Below are 21,308 nucleotides of genomic sequence, written 5' to 3'. Positions count from 1 at the left end.
AAAGCTTTCTTGTTGGTATTGACCATTGGTTCCAAGGATGATAGCAAAGATTTTCTTGGTTTGGTAATAGTTTTGTTAGAAATGTAAATTTGTATGGGAGAAAGCTGCAGCAAAATATTTTAGTTTTTTATTAGGTTTTCTGGAATGGGTATATGGAAGAAAAAATAGAATGAATGACCAGTGTTAATGGTTATGTTTGTTTATTGTATTTCATACATTTTAAAATTTTACAGGAGCAGCGCATGAAAATTGACAGAGAATTTGCTTTATGGCTGAAGGACTGTCATGAAAAGTATGACAAACAAATAAAATTTACACTTTTTAAAGGAATAATTACACGTTCTGATCTTCCTTCTAAAAAGCAGGGCCCCTGGGCCACATACTCAGCGATAGAATGGGATGGAAAAATATACAAAGCAGGACAGCTGGTAGGTTTAACTTATTTTTAGATTCAATTTTTAGTATAATTTGAAACTAAATTAGATGTATCAGAATTTAACAACAACCAAAAATAATGTATGTATTGACTCCTCAGCTGCCAGGAAAAAATGGAAAGGCCAAATTGATTTTAATCACATAACTTAGCATGGCATTTAAAAAAAAACTTGTTAGTTGCCTAAGGCTCAGTTAGCAAGGCTTTTATTGTTTCTTGCTATAAACTTTACTCAAATGGAAATTCTCAATTTTTTTTTTAACATGACATGAAGTAATGACTTTCTAGCAAGCTTTTATTGAGTACCTGCCTTTTATAAGTTATTGTGATTATTGACTGCATGTGGAGAATGCAGAGATCTAGGGAGATGTGCTTTGTCCTTAGGGGTATTACAGCCTAAAATCAGAGATAACCTAAACATAAATAATAGGTAAGAAAGGGATAAGTGCTATGAAAAGAGAGTATAAACAGTGCTTTGGCAGTTTAGGAGAGGAGAGAATTTTCTGACTTTGGATGGACCTGTGAGAAGAGAGTAAATCATGAAATTCTTTGGGCAAGAAATGACATTTGTATGGACCTTGAAAGAAGTAGAGGCTCAGGTTTACAGATTATTACAAATGTAGAAGGGCATACATTTTCTTCATAAATATGAGTCATTATCATATATTTAAAGCCTCAGAATTGGATGCAGTCACTTAAAAGTAGTGTGTGTAGCTACAGCCTTGCTTTTCCAACCAACATTTAGGGCTTAGCTGGCAAAGGAGAATAAAAGGGATAAGCTGGTGCGATAGAAGGAAACTAGGAGACTATGGTATCCCTGAAGTTAGTTGAAGAGTTGCAGGGAGGGGGAAGCAATCAGTTTTTCAAATTCTGCGTGGTGGTTGAGTAAAAAATGCTTTCTCAAAGAGGATAATCTCAGCATAGACAGGTAAGTTCAGGGCAACAGCAAGTAGTAGAATTGGGTTGTCCTGCAACTTGGTGTGTGTGTGTGTGTGTGTGTGTGTGTGTGTGTGTGTGTGTGTGTGTGTAAAAATAGTTTTAAAATAAGGCTGGAAAGNTAGATTGGGTATAAACTCTTGTAGTCCTTGTTGGGAATTTGTGAATTGGACTAATGGAAATTACCCATAGATTTTTTTTCAAGCCATGTAAGGTAAAGAAATATCATTATAGGCAAGTTTTGAGCTAATTGATTTGAAGGAAATGATAGCTTGTCAGAGTTTGTGAGTCACTCATAGTCTGAAAGCAGGGTTTCATGGGGGAAAAGGATTGAGGTACTTGGGCATTCATAATAACTGATTTTGAAGGAGTTAACAGATATTTTAGATACATGCATAGCTGTGACATTTTTCCATAAAGAAGCGTCTGTATCTTTATAAAGATATGTTAGGAATAAGTGGAGAACGTTACTAATACAACATTATTATAATATTTGATTGCTTTTTCATTAATTTTTCTAATGATACTGAGTTTCCTTTGTATAAAATGGCTCTGTGAAATAATTATTAATATTAAACCTGTTTCTCTTAGTAAATATTATTAATACTAAAACCTTTTTTCAAAACTAAATATTAGGTCAAGACAGTCAAGACACTTCCTCTCTTTTATGGAAGCATAGAAAAATTTTTTCTTTATGGTGATCATGATGGAGAAGTATATGCTACAGGAGGAGAAGTTCAAATTGCAGTGGTAAGACAGAAAATAATAAAATAATTATGAAAGTGTGTTGGTACTACTTACTTTTGTTTGAATGTAGAACTACAGATAGAGTATTTTGCTTGAATTTGTTTTTCCATTGGATAAAGTAGAATTAGCATAAATTTTTATGTTTCATATTTGGTGTCTTTAGTAATCTATAGAACTTAACATCTGTATGCCTAGTGCTTAAGAAACATACATATATTATTGCTAGTTATCACAGTAATTTTGTAAAGTGTACATTTCATCCAAGGCCCACAAACTAGTAAATATTGGAGCCAGAATTCTATCTCAAGAAGGAATGATTCCCAAACTGGAGTGGGTTTTATCCCTAGTCCATGGTCTTGTTAGTATTTGAATGACATTTAATTAGGCCTAAGGAGGATACATGAAAAATGGAAATAAACACTGAGGTCTAATGTAATAGTAGCTATTATGATTTATATACTTAATTAGGGCAAATTATATTATTTTGGGAGAAATGAATGTTTTTCATTGCAGCTGAACTTGAATAGTTTTTTTTGAAAGGCTGGTATAAATTTATTTATTCAGGAACCTCGAGCACTGTATGATGAAATAAAAACTGTGCCCATTGCAAAGCTGGATAGAACAGTTGCTGAGAAAACTGTAAAAAAATACGTAGAAGATGAAATGGCAAGGTAATTCACGTTTCAAAATGCATGATAAAGAATAACAAGAAAAATCAAGAGGGATTGTAGTGCTTTTAACTACTCTTGAGAGTGTTGTTATATTCTTCTAATAGGGCATTTGTAGTAGACTACAAAAAGGTGTATATATTGCGACAAACTTCTTGCCATTAAAAAAGATTGTGAGCTCTAGTTATAAAAACAGAATCCTATATTTGTTTTACAGAAAAAGGAGGAAATTTTATATCTAAAGTGTCACAATTATAGGTACTGTGATTAAGGTATGTTAAAAAGCAAACTTTGGCCTATAGCTAGAAGAAAATTGCTGAGAGTACAAAAGAAATAAAATGAAATAGAAAAGCAAAACTCTGTGACTCTTATATAGCTAATGATGCAGTCATTTTGATTCTCATTGAATCTCACTGATAATTCTTTTATTACTATTAGAGTTTATCCTATCTCTAAAGGGTAACATACTATAAACGAATTGGAAAATAATTACAAAAAATGGACAATTCATGACTCTTAATACCAAGAAGTTTTAAGTTTTGCCTGACTTTTTTAGTCGCCACAGTGATGGTTGGGGAGGAGAAAATTTTTAGGTTATCAGTCATAGAGTTTCAGATTTAACTTGTAAAAAGAAATGAGAAATAAATATTAAAGTTTCTAGTAACTTCTATTTTTCTAATTAAGACCATAATTAAGAAAGTTCATTAAACATTAATATGCTGGTTTCATAATAGGCTCCCTGATAGATTGTCAGTAACTTGGCCTGAAGGAGATGAATTATTGCCAAATGAGATTAGGCCTGCTGGAACCCCCATTGGTATGTTTTTTTTTCTCTTAATACTGAAAAAAGACTTTTCTTGTGTCTTACATTTTAAATACATAAAAGACCATGAAAAATTAAAATTCACTGTAAAGACCTAGCAGAATCATCAGATTCTTTGGGTGTAACTAAGACATTCTTACTTTAAACTTTGGACTAATAGGTGCATTAAGAATTGAAATACTGAATAAAAAAGGGGAAGCAATGCAAAAGCTTCCAGGAACAAGTCATGGAGGGTCAAAGAAACTCCTCGTTGAGCTCAAAGTTATACTACACTGTAAGTATACAAACTATTTTGAATCTTTAATATTGTTCTTAAATGCGTAATACAGATTTTAATATCTTCATATAATTATCGATGACCTAGCAATCTGGTAGACATGTTGGATTTGATTAAAGTTTGGAATTTCAAATGTGTATGAATAATTCAAGGTTTTTTTTTGTTTTTGTTTTTGTTTTTAAAGATTTTTATTGGGCAATTGGGGGGATGGGAACAGTGCTGGGGAATTGGGGGAAGGGGAACAGAGAAGTTGCTGTCGTTTGTTCTTCAGTCTAGTTGTGGAGGACGTTGCTTCACTGGCCCAAGTTGGCACCATCATTGCGCTCTTCCTGGGCAAGGCAGATCAGTCGCCAGCTTCTGGACGGCTGCTCACTGCGGCTGCTGGCCACTCACGCTGACTGCTGGCTACATACGGTAGCCCACGGCAACCCACTGCCACAGGGGCTGCAGCCTACGCTGTCGCCAGCGACTCACGGCATCCTAGCTCCAGGTTGAGCTGTTGTTCAGCATCTTAGCTGTAGAGGGCAGTGTCACCTGCCCTCATATGTGGGATCTGAACCGGGGCCCTCTGGCGTCCCAAGCAAGTTCCTAACCATCGCGCCACTCGGCCGGCCCTTCAAGTTTTTTAATTGATCATTTTCTGAGTTGTTTTTTTTTTTCAACACTTTATTTTGAATTTTCCCAGGTAGGCAACTGTGGGCTAAAATAAAGATATGGTGTATGTATGAATAGGAATTTGTCCTGGATAGGAATTTAGATAACCTTTAAGATCCCTTCTAAGTAGAAGATACTGTGGCTCTGAACTTGTAGGCCAAAAGTTCTTGGTTCACATAATAAGCCTGACCTGTTAGGTAAAGAGGAAAGAACTAAGTATTATTGCTCATCTTGCATTTCACTAAGTTGAATCACTTTAACTTTTTTGTCCATTGTTTTTGTCTTGACTACCTGAAAGTATTTTCACTTTATACTTTCAATAATCTGTTCTACCACTATATACTTGTGTGTCTGGTCCATGAATTTTGAAGATACAGTATTTTATTCAATGTGTTTATTTCGAACACTTAAAAGCTAGTTGGTGATAATGTATACTTTTATCGTATACATTTCTTACTAGGACTTTTCGGCAGCAATGAACAGTTTGACTAACGCATTTTCCTGAAATACTCTTATCTTTGGCATCTGACACCTTATAGTATATTTCCCCATATCTTTCTATCTCTTCCTCTCTCTCACTGTGAAACAACATACATTTATTATTTTAGAGTTCTCTAGGTCATATGTCCCAGATGGGTTTCATTGGGCTAAAATCAAAGTGTCAGCAGGATTACATTCCTTCTGAAGGCTCTTTGGCAGCCTCGGCCTTTTCCACCTTTATAAACCACCCACATTCCTTGGCTTGTGTTCCCTTCCACAGTTTTCAAAGCTACTGGGTTGTCGGAAAAGTCATGATGCATTTTTGCAACGAAAAACATACAAAAAGTACGTCATGACTTTTCCGTCAACCCAATAGATAGATGTGTAGCATCCTCCAATCTCTGTGACTCTGACCCTCCTCCTGCCTTCCTATTATTACAAAACAAAACAAAACAAAAACTATGTTTTTAATTTAAAAAATACATTTTTATTGTGGTAAATTATATAATAACCATTTTTAAGTGTACAGTTTAGTGGCATTAAGTTCATTCACATTGTTGTGCAACCATTACCACAATCTATCTCCAGGACTATTTCATTATCCCAACCTAAACTCTGCAGTAACAACTTCCCATCCCCTCCCCTCATCCCCCCATTCCTGTGCTACTTCCTGGCTCTGTGAATTTGACTGTTTCAGTTATCTCATACAAGTGGAATCATACAATATTTGCTTTTGTGTCTAGCTTATTTCACTTAGCATAATACCTTCAGATGCCATCGATGTTGTAGCATGTGTCAGAATTTCCTTTTTATGATTAAATAATATTCCATTGCATGTAATATATACCACATTTTGTCTAGCCATTCATCCATTGATGGACACCTGGGTTCCTTCCATGTTTTAGCTATTGTGAATAATGCTGCTGTGAACATTGGTGTACAAATATCTGTTTTGAGTCCCTGATTTCAATTCTTTTGGATATGTATCAAGATGTGGAATTGCTGGATTATGTGCTAATTCTGTGTGTAACTGTGTGAAGAACTGCCATACTGTTTTCCACAGTGACTATACCATTTTACATTCCCATAAGTAATACACAAAGGTTCCAGTATCTACATCCTTGTCAACATGTTATTTTCTGGGTTGGTTTTTTTTTTATTTTTTTTTTTATAAACGTCATCCTAATTAGTGTGAGGTGGTATCTTATTATGGTTTTGATTTGCATTTCCCTAATGATCAGAGAATTTGAGCACCTTTTCATCTGCTTATTGGCCATCTTTACGTATTCTTTGGGAAAATGTCTGTTCAAGTCCTTTGCCCATTTTAAAATCAGATGATTTTTTTTGTTGTTGAGTTGTAGATGTTCTTTATATATGTTTTGGGTAATAATCCCTTATCAGATACATGATTTGCAAATATTTTCTTCCACTGTGTGGGTTGCATTTTCACCCTATTGATGATGTCCTCTGATGCAGAAAAGCTTATAGTCCAGTTTGTTTATTTTTGCTTTTGTTGCTTGTGATTTTGATGTTGTATCCAAGAAGTCATTTCCAAATTCAATGTCATGAAGCTTTTCTTGAATATTTATTGTGAAGAGTTTTGCAGCTTTAGTTCCTACATTTAGTTATGTGATCCATTTTGACTTTTATATGGGTTAACTTTTTTTTTTTATATGGTTTACTTCTTTTGCATGGGGATATTCAGTTTTCTCAGCACCATTTGTCAAAAAGACTTTCCTTTCTCCATTGAATGATCTTGGTACTCTTGTCAAAAGTCATTTGACTATATGTGCAGTGGTTTATTTCTGGGCTCTTTATTTTATTCCATTGGTCTATATATCTGTCTGTATGACAGTACCACACTGTTGCTGTTTTTGTTTTCATTTTTAAAAACTTTACACTGACGTGTAATTGACATACAATATCCTATTAATTTTGGGTGTACATCATAAGTGATTCTACATTATATACATTACTTAATGATCTCCAGGATAAGCCTGCTTACTGTCTGTCACCATACAAACTTGTTAAAAATATAATAGACTATATTCCCTATGTTTTACATTACATCCTATGATTGATTTTATAACTGGAAGTTTGTTCCTCATTTAATCCCCTTCACCTATTTTCCCCAACCTCTAACCCTTCACCTCTCTGGTAACCACCAAGTTTATTTCTTGCATCTATGAGTGTTTCCCTTTTGTTGTGTTTGTTCATTTGTTTTGTTTTTTCGATTCCACATAAAATTATATGATATTTGTCTTTGTCTGACTTCTTTCACTTAGCATAATACCTTCTAGCTCCACCCATGTTGTTGCATATGACAAGGTTTTATTTTTTTTTATGGCTGAATAAATACCATACTGTGAGTCTCCCAGTTTTGTTCTTCCTTTTCAAGATTATTTTGGCTGTTTGGGTCCCTTGAGATTTCATACAAATTTAGAATGGATTTTCTATTTCTGCAAAATATGGCATTGGGGCTTTGAAGGGATTATATTGACTCTGTAGATCAGTTGAGTATTACAACCCATGAATGTGATTTCATATCTTGCAAGTTTGCTGAATTGATTAGCTCTAACTATTTTTTGATAGACTCATAGTGTCACCTATGAACAGAGATAATTTTGCTGCTTCCTTTCTAAAATGGATTCCTTTTCTCCCTTCCTCCCTCCTTTCCTTCTGTTTAATTGCTCTGACTAAGACTTCCAATACAATGTTGAATGTAAGTGATGACAGTGGGCATCCTTGCCTTGTTCCTGATCTTGAAGGTAAAGCTTTCAGTCTTTTATCCAGTATGATGTTAGCTGTGGCCCTTTTGTAGGTGTACAAGACTTCACACATGATTTAGCCCTGTCTCTCTCTTCAGCTTCATCTCACACCATTTTCATCCTCACTCACCATAATTCTAATCATAATTGTATTCTTTTTGTTCCCATACAAGTCCCAACTTTCCCACCTCTAAACCTTTGGATGTGTTTCTTCTGCTTAAAATTTTCAAACAGCAAATCTTTGACAGGCTCTTTATTTCTCAGGTTTCAGATTGTCACTTTCTCAGAGAGGCTTCTAATAATATTTTTTATTACTTTTTTATAGTTTCATATTTATTTCCTTAAATTTATTTTTATAACTGGAATTCTGTTATTTAATAAATATGTCTCTGTTCTCTAGAACACAGGTGGCAAAGTATTTGTAAAGGATCAGGTAGTAAATATTTAGGTTTTGAGGTGTCATAGGTTCTTTGTCGTATAGCTACCTGACATTCTAGAATGAAAGCAGGCATGGCCAATAAAGTAGTTAATGGACCCTTTGCTTTAGAGCAGCGGTTCTCAACCTGTGGATCGTGACCCCTTTGGGGGTTGAACGACCCTTTCACAGGGGTCGCGTAAGACCATCGGAAAACAAAAAGATATTTACATTACAATTCATAACAGTAGCAAAATTACAGTTATAGAGTAGCAACGAAAATAATTTTATGGTTGGGGGTCACCACAACATGAGGAACTGTATTAAGGGGTCGCGGCATTAGGAAGGTTGAGAACCGCTGCTTTAGAAGATAAAAACTCGATGCAAGGATATTGTTTATATTTTCATTTTTCTTTCTTAATGATTATAGGAGGTAATTAATATTTGTTGAATAAATACATAAAAAATAAAAAAGTTGCTTGATCTTTCTTAGAGAACTTCTGATGGTTGTTTACATTAGTTTAATTTCCATTACAAATTTATAATTGCAACTTTTTTTAAATTAAATATTTTATTATGAATGAAACAAATAAAAAAGTAGAATTATGTAATGGGCCCTGATATATATCAGTTAACCTAATTTAACAATTATCCAATATTTGGTTGCACTTGCTTTATGTGTCCTTTTTCATGGTTGTTGAATTGCAGGTGTGTGCATCTCCAAAAACATGTATATTTTCAACTATCATAGTAATTCCTTGGTGTCATCGAATACCTAATCCAATTTTTAGTGCTGATGGAACATTGAATTCACTTGGCTAATATGATTATAAAGTTGTCCTTTTACTCATCATGTAATGGTTTCATCCATTAATGATGTTTACTTGATTTAGTTACTTGGTATACATACGTGATATTTTTCCCCAGTTCTTCCACTCCTTCCTAATTTATTGACATATAATATATTAGTTTCAGATATACAACATAGTGATTATTTATATTGGGTTGTCAGAAAAGTCATGACACATTTTTGCAACGAAAAACATAGGAAAAAATACGTTATGACTTTTCTGACAACCCAATATAACTTACGAAGTGATCACCCCAATAAATCTAGTACCCATCTGACACCATACATAGTTATTACAATATTATTGACTATATTCCTTATGCTGTACTTTACATGCCCATGACTATTTTGTAACTACCCATTTGTACATCTTAATCTCTTCCCCTTTTTCACCCATCCCCCAAACCCACTCCTGTCTGGCAACCATCAAAATGTTTGTTCTCTGTATCTATGAGTTTGTTTCTGTTTTGTTTGTTTATTTATTTTGTTTTTTAGATTGCACATATAAGTAAAATCGTATGGCATTTATCTTTCTCTGACTTACTCCATGTAGCGCAATACTATCTAGGTATATCCATGTTATTGCAGATGGCAAGATTTTATTCTTTTCTATGGTTGAGTCATATTCCATTGTATGTATGTACCACCTCTTTATATCCATTCAGCCATTGATAGACACCTAGATTGTCTCCATATCTTGGCTGTTGTTAAGTATTGCTGCAATGAACATATGGATGCACATGCCTCTTTGAAGTAGTGTTTTGGGTGTCTTTGGATAAATACCCAGAAGTGGGATAACTGGGCCCTTCTTTGTCTCTTGTTACAGCCTTTGTTTTTAAAGTCTATTTTGTCTGGTATAAGCATTGCTACCCCAACTTATTGTTTGTTTGTTTCCATTTTTATGAAATACCTTTTTCCATCCCTTTACTTTCAGTCTGTGTGTCTTTCAATCTGAAGTGAGTCACTTGTTGGCAGCATATGTAAGGTTTTTTTATCAGCCACCCTGTGTCTTTTGATTGGAGCATTTAATCCATTTACATTTAAGGTAATTGTTGATAGCTATGTAGTTATTGCCATTTTATTATACACATTTTTTATCTTTTTTCCCCCTTCTCCTTAAAGAAGTTCCTTTAACATTTCTTGTGATACTGATTTGGTGTTGGCTTTTCTTATCTGGAAAGCTTTCTGTCCTTAGAGTCTAAATGATAGCTTTGCGGGCTATAGTAATTGTGATTGTAGGGCCTTGCTTTTCATCACTTTGAATATTTCAGGCCAGTCCCTGGCCTGCAAAGTTTCTGTTGATAAATCAGCTGACAGTCTTATGGGACCTCCCTTATAGGTAACTAAGTGCTTTCTCTTGCTGCATTTAAGATTTCCTCTTTGTCTTTAACCTTTGGCATTTTAATTATTATGAGTCTTGATGTTGGTCTCTTTGAGTTCATCTTGTTTGGGTCTCTCTCTGCTTTCTGGACTCGTATGGCTGTTACCTTTGTCAGTTTAGGAAAGTTTTCCATTATTATTTCTTCAAATAAGTTTTCAATTCTTTGCTCTCTCTCTTCTCCTTCTGGTACCCTAATGATGTGAATGTCCGTACGCTTGATGGCTCCTTAAACTATCTTCATTTTTTAGGTTCTTTTTTCTTTTGCTATTCTGTTTAGATGTTTTCTGCTCCCTTATCTTCCGGATTGCTGATTTCAAACTCTCTGCTTCGGCTTATCTGTTGGTTTCCTCTAATGTATTCTTCTTTAAATTATTAAAGTTGATTGGGGTGACAATGGTTAGTAAAATTACATAGGTTTCAAGTGTACAATTCTTTAATACATCATCTATATATCACATTGTGTGTTCACCACCCAGAGTCATCTCTCCTTCCATCACCATATATTTGACCCCATTTACCCTCATCTACTACCCCTTTTCCCCTTACCCTCTGGTAACCACTAAACTATTGTCTGTGTCTATGAGTTTTTGTTTCTTTATCTGTTGTCTTGTTCCTTTGTTGCTTACAGTTTTATATCTCACATATCAGTGAAATTATATTTTTCTCGACTTTTTCTGTGTGACTTATTTCACATACCATAATAATCTCAAGATTCATCCATTTTGTTGCAAATGGCAGTATTTTATCTTTTCTTATGGCAGTATTCCACTTTGTGTATATACCACATCTTCTGTATCCAATCATCTATCAAAGGACACTTTGGTTGTTTCCATGTCTTGGCCACTGCTTTATTTCAGTTATTGTATTCTGCATTTCTGACTGGTTCTTTTTTATGTTTCTATCTATTTTTTATTGTTTCCTATCTCTTTGAGAAAGTTCTTACTAAGATCATCTACTTTTCCCCTCAGTTCATTGAGCATTCTATAACCAGTTTTTTGAACTCCGCGTCTAGTAGATGGCTTTTTTCCATTTTGTCTAGGTTTTTTTCTGGAGCTTTGTTCTGTTCTTTTATTTGGGACATGTTTCTTTCTCTCCTCATTTTGGCTGCTTCCCTGTGTTTGTTTCTATGTATTAGGTGGGTCTCCTATGTTTTCCAGTCTTAGTAGGGTGGTCTTATGTAGTAGGTGTCTTATGAAGCCCAATGGTGCAGTCCCTTGGACCCCTTGTCTGGGTGCTGCAGGTGTGTCCCTTGTGTGGGTTATGTGTTTCCTTGTGTTGTAGTTGAGCCTTGGCTGCTGTTTGCACATTAGTGGGAGGGATTGATCCTTGGGGCTGATTGGTTGTGAGGACTGGCAGTGAGTACAGTGGAGGAGCGGTTGTGGAGGGGCCGACCCTATGTAGCAGGATTTGCTTTAGCAGGGCTCTGGTGCCTGCCCAATCTGCCCTTTGGGTGTGTCACCTGTGGAGGCAGCTTGGTGGTGCTCCAGTCAAACTAGCCACTGGGTGTGCAAGTCCTGGGCCTCTTGGGAGGGGCCCTGCCACAGGCCAAGTTTAGCCACAGCCCATGCCCTGCCTGGGGCCACCTGGCATGAACCAAAAGCAATCTGCCAATGTGTTCCACCTGCATTGAACTCGGAGGTGCCTGGGAGAGGCCAATCCACGAACTGAGTCCATGTGATGCCAGTGCTGGACTTGGTGCTGCTCAGCAAGACGTACAGGGCATGCCGAGGCCAGATGTTGCTTTTTTTGCATTTTATGAATTTTTGAGAGATTTTAGAAAAGTCCATAGCATGAGCCAAGACAGGCCATTTGTATGGAAAAGCCACTGGAAGTGGCTTGGGGGGTCCAGAAGTTGGGTGAGGCAGGGTCTAAGGGAATCAGCCACGGTGGGGATAAAGAGTGTTAGCTAGGTTGATGGAAACTCAGATATGGTGGCTGCCCATGTCTGCATCTTGGATCAGGGGAGGGCTCAACAAAGGAACAATGAATTCTGGCAGAAATTTTGTCTGGGAGAAAGCTGCTCCTCCAGACCTCGTCCTGGAGCCAGACAATCAGTTCCTCCCTGTATATCCCTGGCACCTTTCGAACTGCTGCCCCAGCACTGGACCTGAGAGCAATTGAGGTGGCCAGCTAATAAGTCTTTACGTAGCCCTTTAAGAGGAACAGTTGGGACTCCAGCCCCACTCTGTCTCACTCAACCGCTATCTCCACTGGTTTTTACTGCAGAAGATGTGGGGACTTCTCTTCCCAGCAGTTGAACCCTAGGCTGGGGACCCTAGTGTAGGGCTGGGACCCCTCACTCCTCAGGGGGCAACCTCCACAGCTGAGCTATTCCTCCCAATTTCTAATGGTCACACACAGGTGTGGGACCAGCCCGTTCTGTGTCTCTGCCCCTTTTGTCAGTCTCGAAGTGTTGTCGTCTTTACATCCTTAATTGTACGATCTCTGTTCAGGTAGATTTTAGGTGATTCTCAGTGATGGTTGTTCTGTAGTTTAGTTGTAATTTTGATGTGGTCGTGAAAGACGGCAAGCACTATGTTTACCTATTCTGCCATCTTGACCAGAAATTCCCTACAATATATATTCAAATAGTTTCAAAATAATAATGTCAATATAATTACTACTAATAAGACTGCTGAATGAAATCTGACTTTTTTGCAACTCTGTCCTTAAAATACATTGCTTTATAAATGGTAAAAAAATTATTCTAAAGTCACTTGAAATTATTTTCTCTTTTTATTGTGGTCTTATCACCTGCTTGATAACTATTTTGGTTTTGTTTATGAATTGCTTTGTTTTAGTTTTGTTTTTTGAATATTTAAGTCATTAACATAATTCCAAAATAAAAAATAATTAGGAATATTTCAGAGAAGTTATATTATCCCTCTACATTTTTTTTTTTTTACCCGTCTTAGTTTTTGGCTTATATTTTTTGTTTTTGCTGTTATAACGCTAAGGAAGAACAAACGTATTCATATTCCTTTCCATTCTTTACTAAAAAGGTAACAATTTATATAAATATATATGTTTGTACTCATTGCTTTTTTTTCCTTAACAATAGATTACTAGGTCTTAGAGATTACCTTATATTAATAAACTATGCTCTTTTAATGTTGGAGAAAACTTTTAGGGAAGATGATTTTTAATATCAAAAATATATATTCTTTTTTTTGTACTATTTAATCTTATTTGTTCATACATTTTTAGGAATTGAAGTAAAGGAATTTTAGTGAGCTCAATGATTAAATTTTTATTATGCTGATCACTTGCATAGGATAGCTTAATATCTTCTGACGTTTCAAAACAATTTTTTAAAATGTACAACAAAAGGACGTATTTGATGCCATTGTGACATTTCATACTTATGTTCAGTATTCAATTTCACAAGGTATAAATATTTCTTTTTTTCTTTTATTAAGCTTCAAATGGAAATAAAGAAATCATTTCACATATTAGTCAACATGGAGGAAAATGGCCTTATTGGTTTAAAAAAATGGGTGAGTTATTCTGAATGTTAAAATTATGTCAGTATTATGTTGACTTGATTTATAATTCCTTCCTAATTTTTCCAGAAAATATTCAAAAGTTGGGGAATTATACGTTGAAATTACAAGTTGTATTGAATGAAAGTAATGCGGACACTTATGCTGGAAGACCTTTACCATCTAAAACAATTAAATTTTCTGTTAAAGGTAAGCAAAATACTAATATATAATTATATGCTAAAAATTACATTTTAAATCAAGGAGGCTTAGATAGATAATTTAGTAAAAGATGTTCGACATATTGTGTAACCATCTTGATCTTAAAATGACTTTGTAATTTTTTTTCATAATTATATTCCTTCTAAATTTTGAAATCATCGTTTTCTAGCTTTTCTTGTTGCTGGTAAAATGTAAAGCTATTTTGATTCCTGACCTTTGCATATGAACCCCTCCTGCCCCTTACTGTTCCCGCTGCTCCAACCCCCAGATGTTTGGAGAAACTGTTTCTTTTTGTCCTGGTTTCTGTAATTTTAAATTCTAGGAATTTGCCTTGAATTACTTTGCTTTTCCACTCTGTTCATCTTTCTACAACATCCGATATTACGATGTACTAATATTCTTATTTGCAGTTTCCATTTCTTGCTGTTAATTTTCTACTTTATGGGAGATTGTCTTAACATGATGTTTTACATTTCCTATTGAGCTTTTCCTTTCTACTATCATTTTTTAGCTTCCAAAATATCTTTTTTATTCTTGGCTATTCAGTGTATTTTATTCCTACCTGATGGATTCAGTATCTTTTATTACTTTTCTGAGCCTATTAATAAGTGGCAGTTTTTCTTAAAGGTTTTAAACTTTATTCAGTCTGTTTCCTCCATGTTGTATGTATGTATGTATGTATGTATGTATTTATTTATTTTGAGTTTTCTGTGTGTCTTTTATATTAGATCCTCTCTTACATGACTTGTCATTTGCTCACATTTAAGAGTAGGACATTTGAAAGCTTTTATTTTATTTGTGGAAATTATGATGTGGAAATTTTTAGGATTTTTTTTCTGTGTCTGTTCAGTTTCTCCAGTGTCCTGTTAGGAGGATAAACACCTGGCTTCCAACATTTTGGGAGCCAATCGTAGGAAGACTGTTGAGTCTGTCACATTTAGTATATAATCTTCAGCTTGATTTTCCTATTTTCAATAAGCTATGACAATTTTAGTAGTGCTGTGTCCCTCACTCCTTAGACCTAGTCTTTTTACCTTCTCCAGAGAAGAAACCTTCCATCTATTGCTGCGGCTGAGGAAGACAGTTGACTAGCTCTTATCTGTTGAGGGTGGGGCTCTGGAAATGTTTCTTAAACAGACTTCAATAGATTCTTCTTTTTTTTTTTTTTAAATTTCATTTTCCCTCCAATTTGATGCAGTCATTCCTGTGACTTTTGGGTGTTCTATAGAGTGAATTAGATTGATTCTCTGCTTGCTTTGTTGAGGATTGAGGATTTGAGGTTCTTGAGTCTTTCTGTTAGGCCGGTTACACTTGTCTATATGTTCTCCAGCTTTCAGATTCTGTTACTATTGTCTTTTTCTTCATTGGTTTTGTAGGTTTAGGCCTCTTTAAAAAATAAAAATCTCTGTAGTGTCATTATGGGGTTTTGGGGAGAGCTGATCCAAGTGTCTGATATCGCTTTCTTTAATAGGAAGTGCTGCCATGGAGATCTTTCTTTTTCATACATATAAATCTTCTACATTCTTTTAACAACTGTGGAACACATTCCATAGTATGGATGTGGTGGTTTAAGCAGTTTTCTGTGATGAACATTTTGTTGTTTTCCAATTTTTTGACTGTTAAAACTACATTGATATATGGGAATAAATAATGTTATTTTATGTACATGTGCTAGACTTTCTCTAGGGTGGATACCACAAATAGAATTGCCAAGCTGAAGTGATGTGCTTTAATGTTTTAAACATTTTGCTGTCAAATTGCCTTCCAAAAAGGTTGTGCCATGGTGTACCCCTCACCAACAGGCTATGAGAGTTCCAGTTTCCATACGATCATTCATGGCCAACCTATATATTTGTATAGTCTACTTGGCAGTTAAATTATTCTTTTAATTTTTAGGTTATGCATCTCTTCTAGCCTTTATTGGACATTTTATGTCATCTGTGATTTATGTTCATTTGCTGTGTCTATTTCAATGGTTAAAGCTTTGGTTCTCAAATTTAAGCTTGTATCTGAATCACCTGGTGGGCTTATTAAAACAGACTGCTAGGCCTCAATCCCAGACTTTTGACTCAAGGCGTTTAAGGGGAGTCCTAGAATGTGCATATCTAATAATTTCCCAGGGATGACTGAACCTGTTAGACTAGAGACCACACTTTTGAGAACAGCTGGTTTATAGGAGGTTTTATATATTCTGGATTTTAATTCTTTGTTGCAAGTGTTGCAGATATTTTCTCATATAGAACTTCTCTTTTAGCTTTGTTTATTGTATGTAATAAGATATTTTAAACTTCATCAAATAAATCCTTTTATACACATTAAGTATGTGTTTAATAATGTTTTGCCTTAGTTTTTCCTATGTAAGGTTATAAGCATATTCTTTATTATATTCTAATCTCTATTTCTAGAATTTTACTTTTATATATATTGTGAGATAAAGTCTAACTTTATTATTTTCCCAGGTGGATTGTAGATATAATTTATGTAATATTTGTATAGATTTAAATTGCCACCTGATTTACCATAGTCTAATTTCTAATATATAAATGGATCTGTTTCTGACCTACAGTGAATTATCTGTCTGACCAATGAATTTGCTTTCCATTTTTACCTTTTTTTAAAGAGGGTAAGCCAGAGAAATTCTCATTTGGTCTCCTGGATCTCCCTTTTCGTGTTGGAGTTCCGTTCAGTATCCCTCTGGAGTTTCAGGATGAATTTGGTCATACTAGCCAACTAATAAATGATATTCAGCCAGTTCTTGAAGCAAGGTAATTTGAAGTATCAACCTGTATTTGACTTTGCATAGTTACTAAGCATTTGTTCTCTTCCATTTTTAGCTTAATTTTTTGTATGTGGTTAACTACAGTATTATTAAAATGTTTAGTGGGTTTTATGATACCTAGGCAATTTATTTAGCTCAGGCTATCCTCTGTGACTACAGTGTCATATATAAATTGACTCGCTAAAATTTATGTTTTGACTGAATTTACTATTAAAGTTGTTTAGGTAATACTGATCGCTCTGTTTTATTCTGTTTCATTTTGCAAGTATGATGTGATGTCTCCTAGTAATTCTTATTAATGCCGTGTTTATTTTGTTGTTTGCTTAGAAGTTAGGGCCATTTAAACTGAGAGGTACTGCCTGTTGGTAGGTTTTTAACCTGAGAATGCAATTTATTTTGGTTTGTTTTAAAAGCTATAACAATAAAGTTTCTGCTTTCTATGCAAATTTGAATTCTTCCTTAGAATTTGCCTTTATTTGATAGCCCTTTAGAGTGATGCATTTTGTTTGTTTGTTTGGTTTTTTTTTTTGGCTTTGGTTGCCAAATTTATCTTTTTGGCCCAATTTTCATGTATGCTTTCTTTTGTTGTCTGTCTGTATTTTTTTTTTCCCTTTGTGGTATAATCATTTACTCTTTCAGTCATTGCAGCATATACTATATTCCAGGCATTTGCTAGCTGGAATCAACCCCTGCACAATAAAAAATTCACAAATAACTTTTATTCCCCTAAAACTTAAATAATAGCCTCCTGTTGACTGGAAGGAAGCTTCACCTATAACATGAATAGTTGCTTAACACATATTTTGTATGTCATGTATTATATACTGTATTCTTCCAATAAAGTAAGCTAGAGAAAAGAAAATGTTATTAAGAAAATCATAAGGAAGATAAAATTACATTTACAGTATTTATTGAAAAAAAATCCACATATAAGTGCACCTGTGCAGTTCAAACCCATGTTGTCAAGTGTACTTGAACATGTTTGTTTAAAAATAAAACACTAAAAGAATCACTCTAGTCATAAATGGAAAATATTAGTGCATTAGTTGATACCTGTTAACAATTATAACTTCCATCTTATCCTTGATAGGATATTCTTACATGCAAAGTCTCTGATATTTTGATATTTAAGATTTTGGACTTTAAAAAAATCATGGCTGCATAGCTATGTGAATTTATCTTCAGTAAAGTATGACCATTGTTTGAGTGGGTTTCTTAATGCTTTTTTGTTTTGATTTGTTTTTCAATGTTATCTATATTTTTAAAAATTATTCACATATATCGCCTAAAGAACCAGATCATTTGATAAGGTTTGTTATAAAAGAGAGCACTTTCTCCTCCTTGTGTCCTCTCTACCCAATCCATAATCCACTTCTCAGCAAACCACTTTCAACTTCTGTACTTGAATCTTTTAGTAACTACTGCCATATTTCTAAGTAACTTTTATATTGCTACTTGTTGATTCTTCAGTTTTTGGCATTATCTCTTAACTTATGGTTATGAAAGAGAACATACTCTCTTTTGCCAGTTCTGTTACAAATAAGCCTCCTTCCTGTTTTCTCCTTCTTCAGTAAAGTTATATTCTGGCTTGATCAGTATTTACTGTTTATTTTATTACAAGTATATGTAAATGCTAGTCACTTTCTTTATTGCACAACTTTGTTGTTGTTATACTTTTTCTTTTCTAAGTTTATTACAAATTAAATCCTAAATTCTCTGCCAATTGTCTGGTCTCTTCTTAAGGTATTTAGATGCGTATATAATTTATTCTTGGAGACATCTGTCTTGGAACTTGTGATGTGTTCCAGTCTAGACAAATTATTTTTATGCCCCTTAACAGTTGTCATTCTGTGATCTTCCTTCACTTTCGTCCTGGGGATTTCCTTTTGTCTTCTGTATTCGGGAGATATAATTAAAAACAAAACCTACTCCCATCCTAGAAAACTTCTTCCTAAATGTAGACAAGAAAGAAAATAATTTTATTATTGAATAAAAATTAAGCCAGAATATAATGCTCATCATAGCAATTCGATAAAGAGATTGCAAAGACTGTAGGAAATCTTACTTGCTTATATTGATAAGTGCATACAACCCATTATATATATGTTTTCAAGATAAATTGCTAAGTGTGTTTATGTCTGGATATAGAATTTGAAATTTGAGTCGGCTGACTGCATGTTAGGCCCAGGAAAATGAGAGATAGGCTTTACCTTTTTTAAAAAAAAACTTTATTGGGGAACAGTGTGTTTTTTCCAGGACCCATCAGCTCCAAGTCGAGTCGTTGTTTTCAATCTAGTTGGACGGCACAGTTGAGCTCTAAGACAAGTCATGTCTTTAATCTAGTTGTGTAAGGCACAGTTCACTGGCCCATGTGGGAATCGAACTGTCAATCTCGGTCTTAAGAGCCTGTGCTCTAACCACCTGAGCCAACTGGCCACCTGATAGGGCTTTATCTTTTGGTGATTATACTTCAGAGAATTGGCTCTCAGGTTCCTGAGGAAATATTCCTGAATTGTGAATCTGTTAAGGGGCTCATTTTATTTAGCATTTAACCTTTCATGGGTCTCCTGTCTTTTAAAAGAATCCCAAGTTTCTCACCTTTTGCTGAAACACATCCTTCACTAGTTTTCTAAGAAAGGGTACATGTGAGATAAAATGATTGCTCTGAAAATGTGTTTATTCTTCTCTGATACTTGATTGATTGAATTGAAAGTTGGATACAGTGTTCTGTCAAAATTATGAAAGCATTGTTCCATTTTTGCCTTTGAGCTTTCATTGTTGCTGATGAATTTAAATTTGGTTAATTTTTCTTTTTTATGTTTCCTGTGTATTCTCTCCAGAAACATATAGGCTCTACTTTTTATTCTTGACAGGGCAGAATTTTATAGTGATACATGTTTGTGTAGGTTTCTGTATTATTAGAAGTACTTCATTCTCTGCCTTCCATTATCACTGTTTTCTCTGTCGGCATCCTTATTTATTTGATACTGAATCTCCTACACTGGTTCTCTGATTTTCCTAGTTTTTCTATTTTTCTTAATCTTTTATGTTTCTTCTGCTTTACTTTCTGACAGATTTTCTCAACTTTATCTTTACAATTTTTCCATTGAGTTTTTCCTTTCTCTTGTACTTTTAATTTCCAAAAGTTTTTCCTGGTTGTCTGAATGTTCTTTTAATGTAATACCCTTTTTCACTGATAAATAAATGGTAGTTTAAAAAAAAATCTTTACCTACACAGATAATCTCTGTTACCTCCATGCTAGTGGCTTTTTGTTGTTTTTTCTCCTTTCTTGAGGTATCTGATAATCACTGGTTATCCACTTATAACTGAGTTGGAGAACTAAAGTACAGATGGAGATTCAGAATGTGGGCGAGGCTGTTGACTGTGAACCCCCCCACTAAAGGATGAACTGTCTGTGACACTGTTGGGGGGAAATCCTGTTGTTAGTATCTTTAGGTCTTTTTTTTTTTCCCTTGGGCTGGGCAGTTTTCTGAAAGAAAAATCTTTAGTGTCTTGCCTGGAAATGAATAGTTTGCTTCTCCAGGTTGTTCCTAGGCAGCCCAGGAACAAGGCTGGATGGGAATGGGGCTGGGAAGGTCTCAGTGTCCATATGCATTCATTCAGGATTACCCCTCTATTCTTTATAACATTTTACCCTCTCCTTCAATTTACCTGCTTTCCCTTGGTTCAGAGATTCTCTGCTTTAACCTTTTTCAGAATAATTCTGTCATCTGCCAGTGGCAGGGAGGGGAGATCTGGGGAAATAGATTTCATTTTATTTATTTGTTTGTCTTTGCCTTTCTCTTTTGACCCTACTTCTAGAGACACCTGCTAGCACCAGTTCCTGAGTGGTACCTGGGAATTCTGTGGTCTAGATTAGTTTCTAGCTTTTCCCATTGTTCATTGCTGTTTTAGAGTTCAGTTCTTTTGGGACTACTAGGTCACTTGCCACTGTCTATCCTGTTTTCTAGTAGTGAATTTTGTTGTCCTTGTCTGTCTTTCCTTTCCTCCCTTTTCTTGTCTTTGCCTTTAATAGTAAATTAAAGAAATCTCTGTTGTCATATTCCTGAGGTCTTAGGAGATAGTGAAAGTAGATGTGTGCCTTTAATGTGCCATCTTTCCCAGGGAGTCTATTTTGTCTTGTATGGCACTTTACGTCTTTTTCCAAACAAAGCATGTTTTTTAATTTATACAATTTATTCAGATAATACCTGTGAATGTTTAAATTCCATTCTTCATAAAATTAGGCTTTTCTCCATCATGGTGTACTTTTCCCTTATTTTCTCACCTTACACCTTGACAAAGTAAAATGTTTACACTGTAAGGATCTACACATGTTCAAAGGTGGTTTAGAAAGCAAATTGCTCATGATAGTGGATTAGGAATTTCAGT

The 21,308-nt window shown here is 34.9% G+C and overlaps 1 protein-coding gene across 1 annotated transcript in view; it reads left to right on the top strand.

Annotated features, from left to right (window-relative positions):
- SMCHD1 (structural maintenance of chromosomes flexible hinge domain containing 1) overlaps positions 1–21,308 on the top strand; it is a 143,987-nt gene that overhangs the window by 48,253 nt on the left and 74,426 nt on the right. The window contains exons 13-20 of the mRNA XM_019665107.1: positions 234–428; positions 2,006–2,119; positions 2,681–2,787; positions 3,519–3,601; positions 3,768–3,881; positions 13,852–13,929; positions 14,005–14,124; positions 16,757–16,901. Of these exons, the coding sequence (XP_019520652.1) occupies positions 234–428; positions 2,006–2,119; positions 2,681–2,787; positions 3,519–3,601; positions 3,768–3,881; positions 13,852–13,929; positions 14,005–14,124; positions 16,757–16,901 (956 nt within the window). The remainder of the gene's footprint in view (positions 1–233; positions 429–2,005; positions 2,120–2,680; positions 2,788–3,518; positions 3,602–3,767; positions 3,882–13,851; positions 13,930–14,004; positions 14,125–16,756; positions 16,902–21,308) is intronic.

This window comes from Hipposideros armiger, unplaced genomic scaffold (genome assembly GCF_001890085.2).
Source record: "Hipposideros armiger isolate ML-2016 unplaced genomic scaffold, ASM189008v1 scaffold_433, whole genome shotgun sequence".
Classification (NCBI taxonomy): Eukaryota; Metazoa; Chordata; class Mammalia; order Chiroptera; family Hipposideridae; genus Hipposideros; species Hipposideros armiger.
Note: the sequence above shows the minus strand (reverse complement) of the source record. Positions and strands in the feature narration are given on the sequence as shown.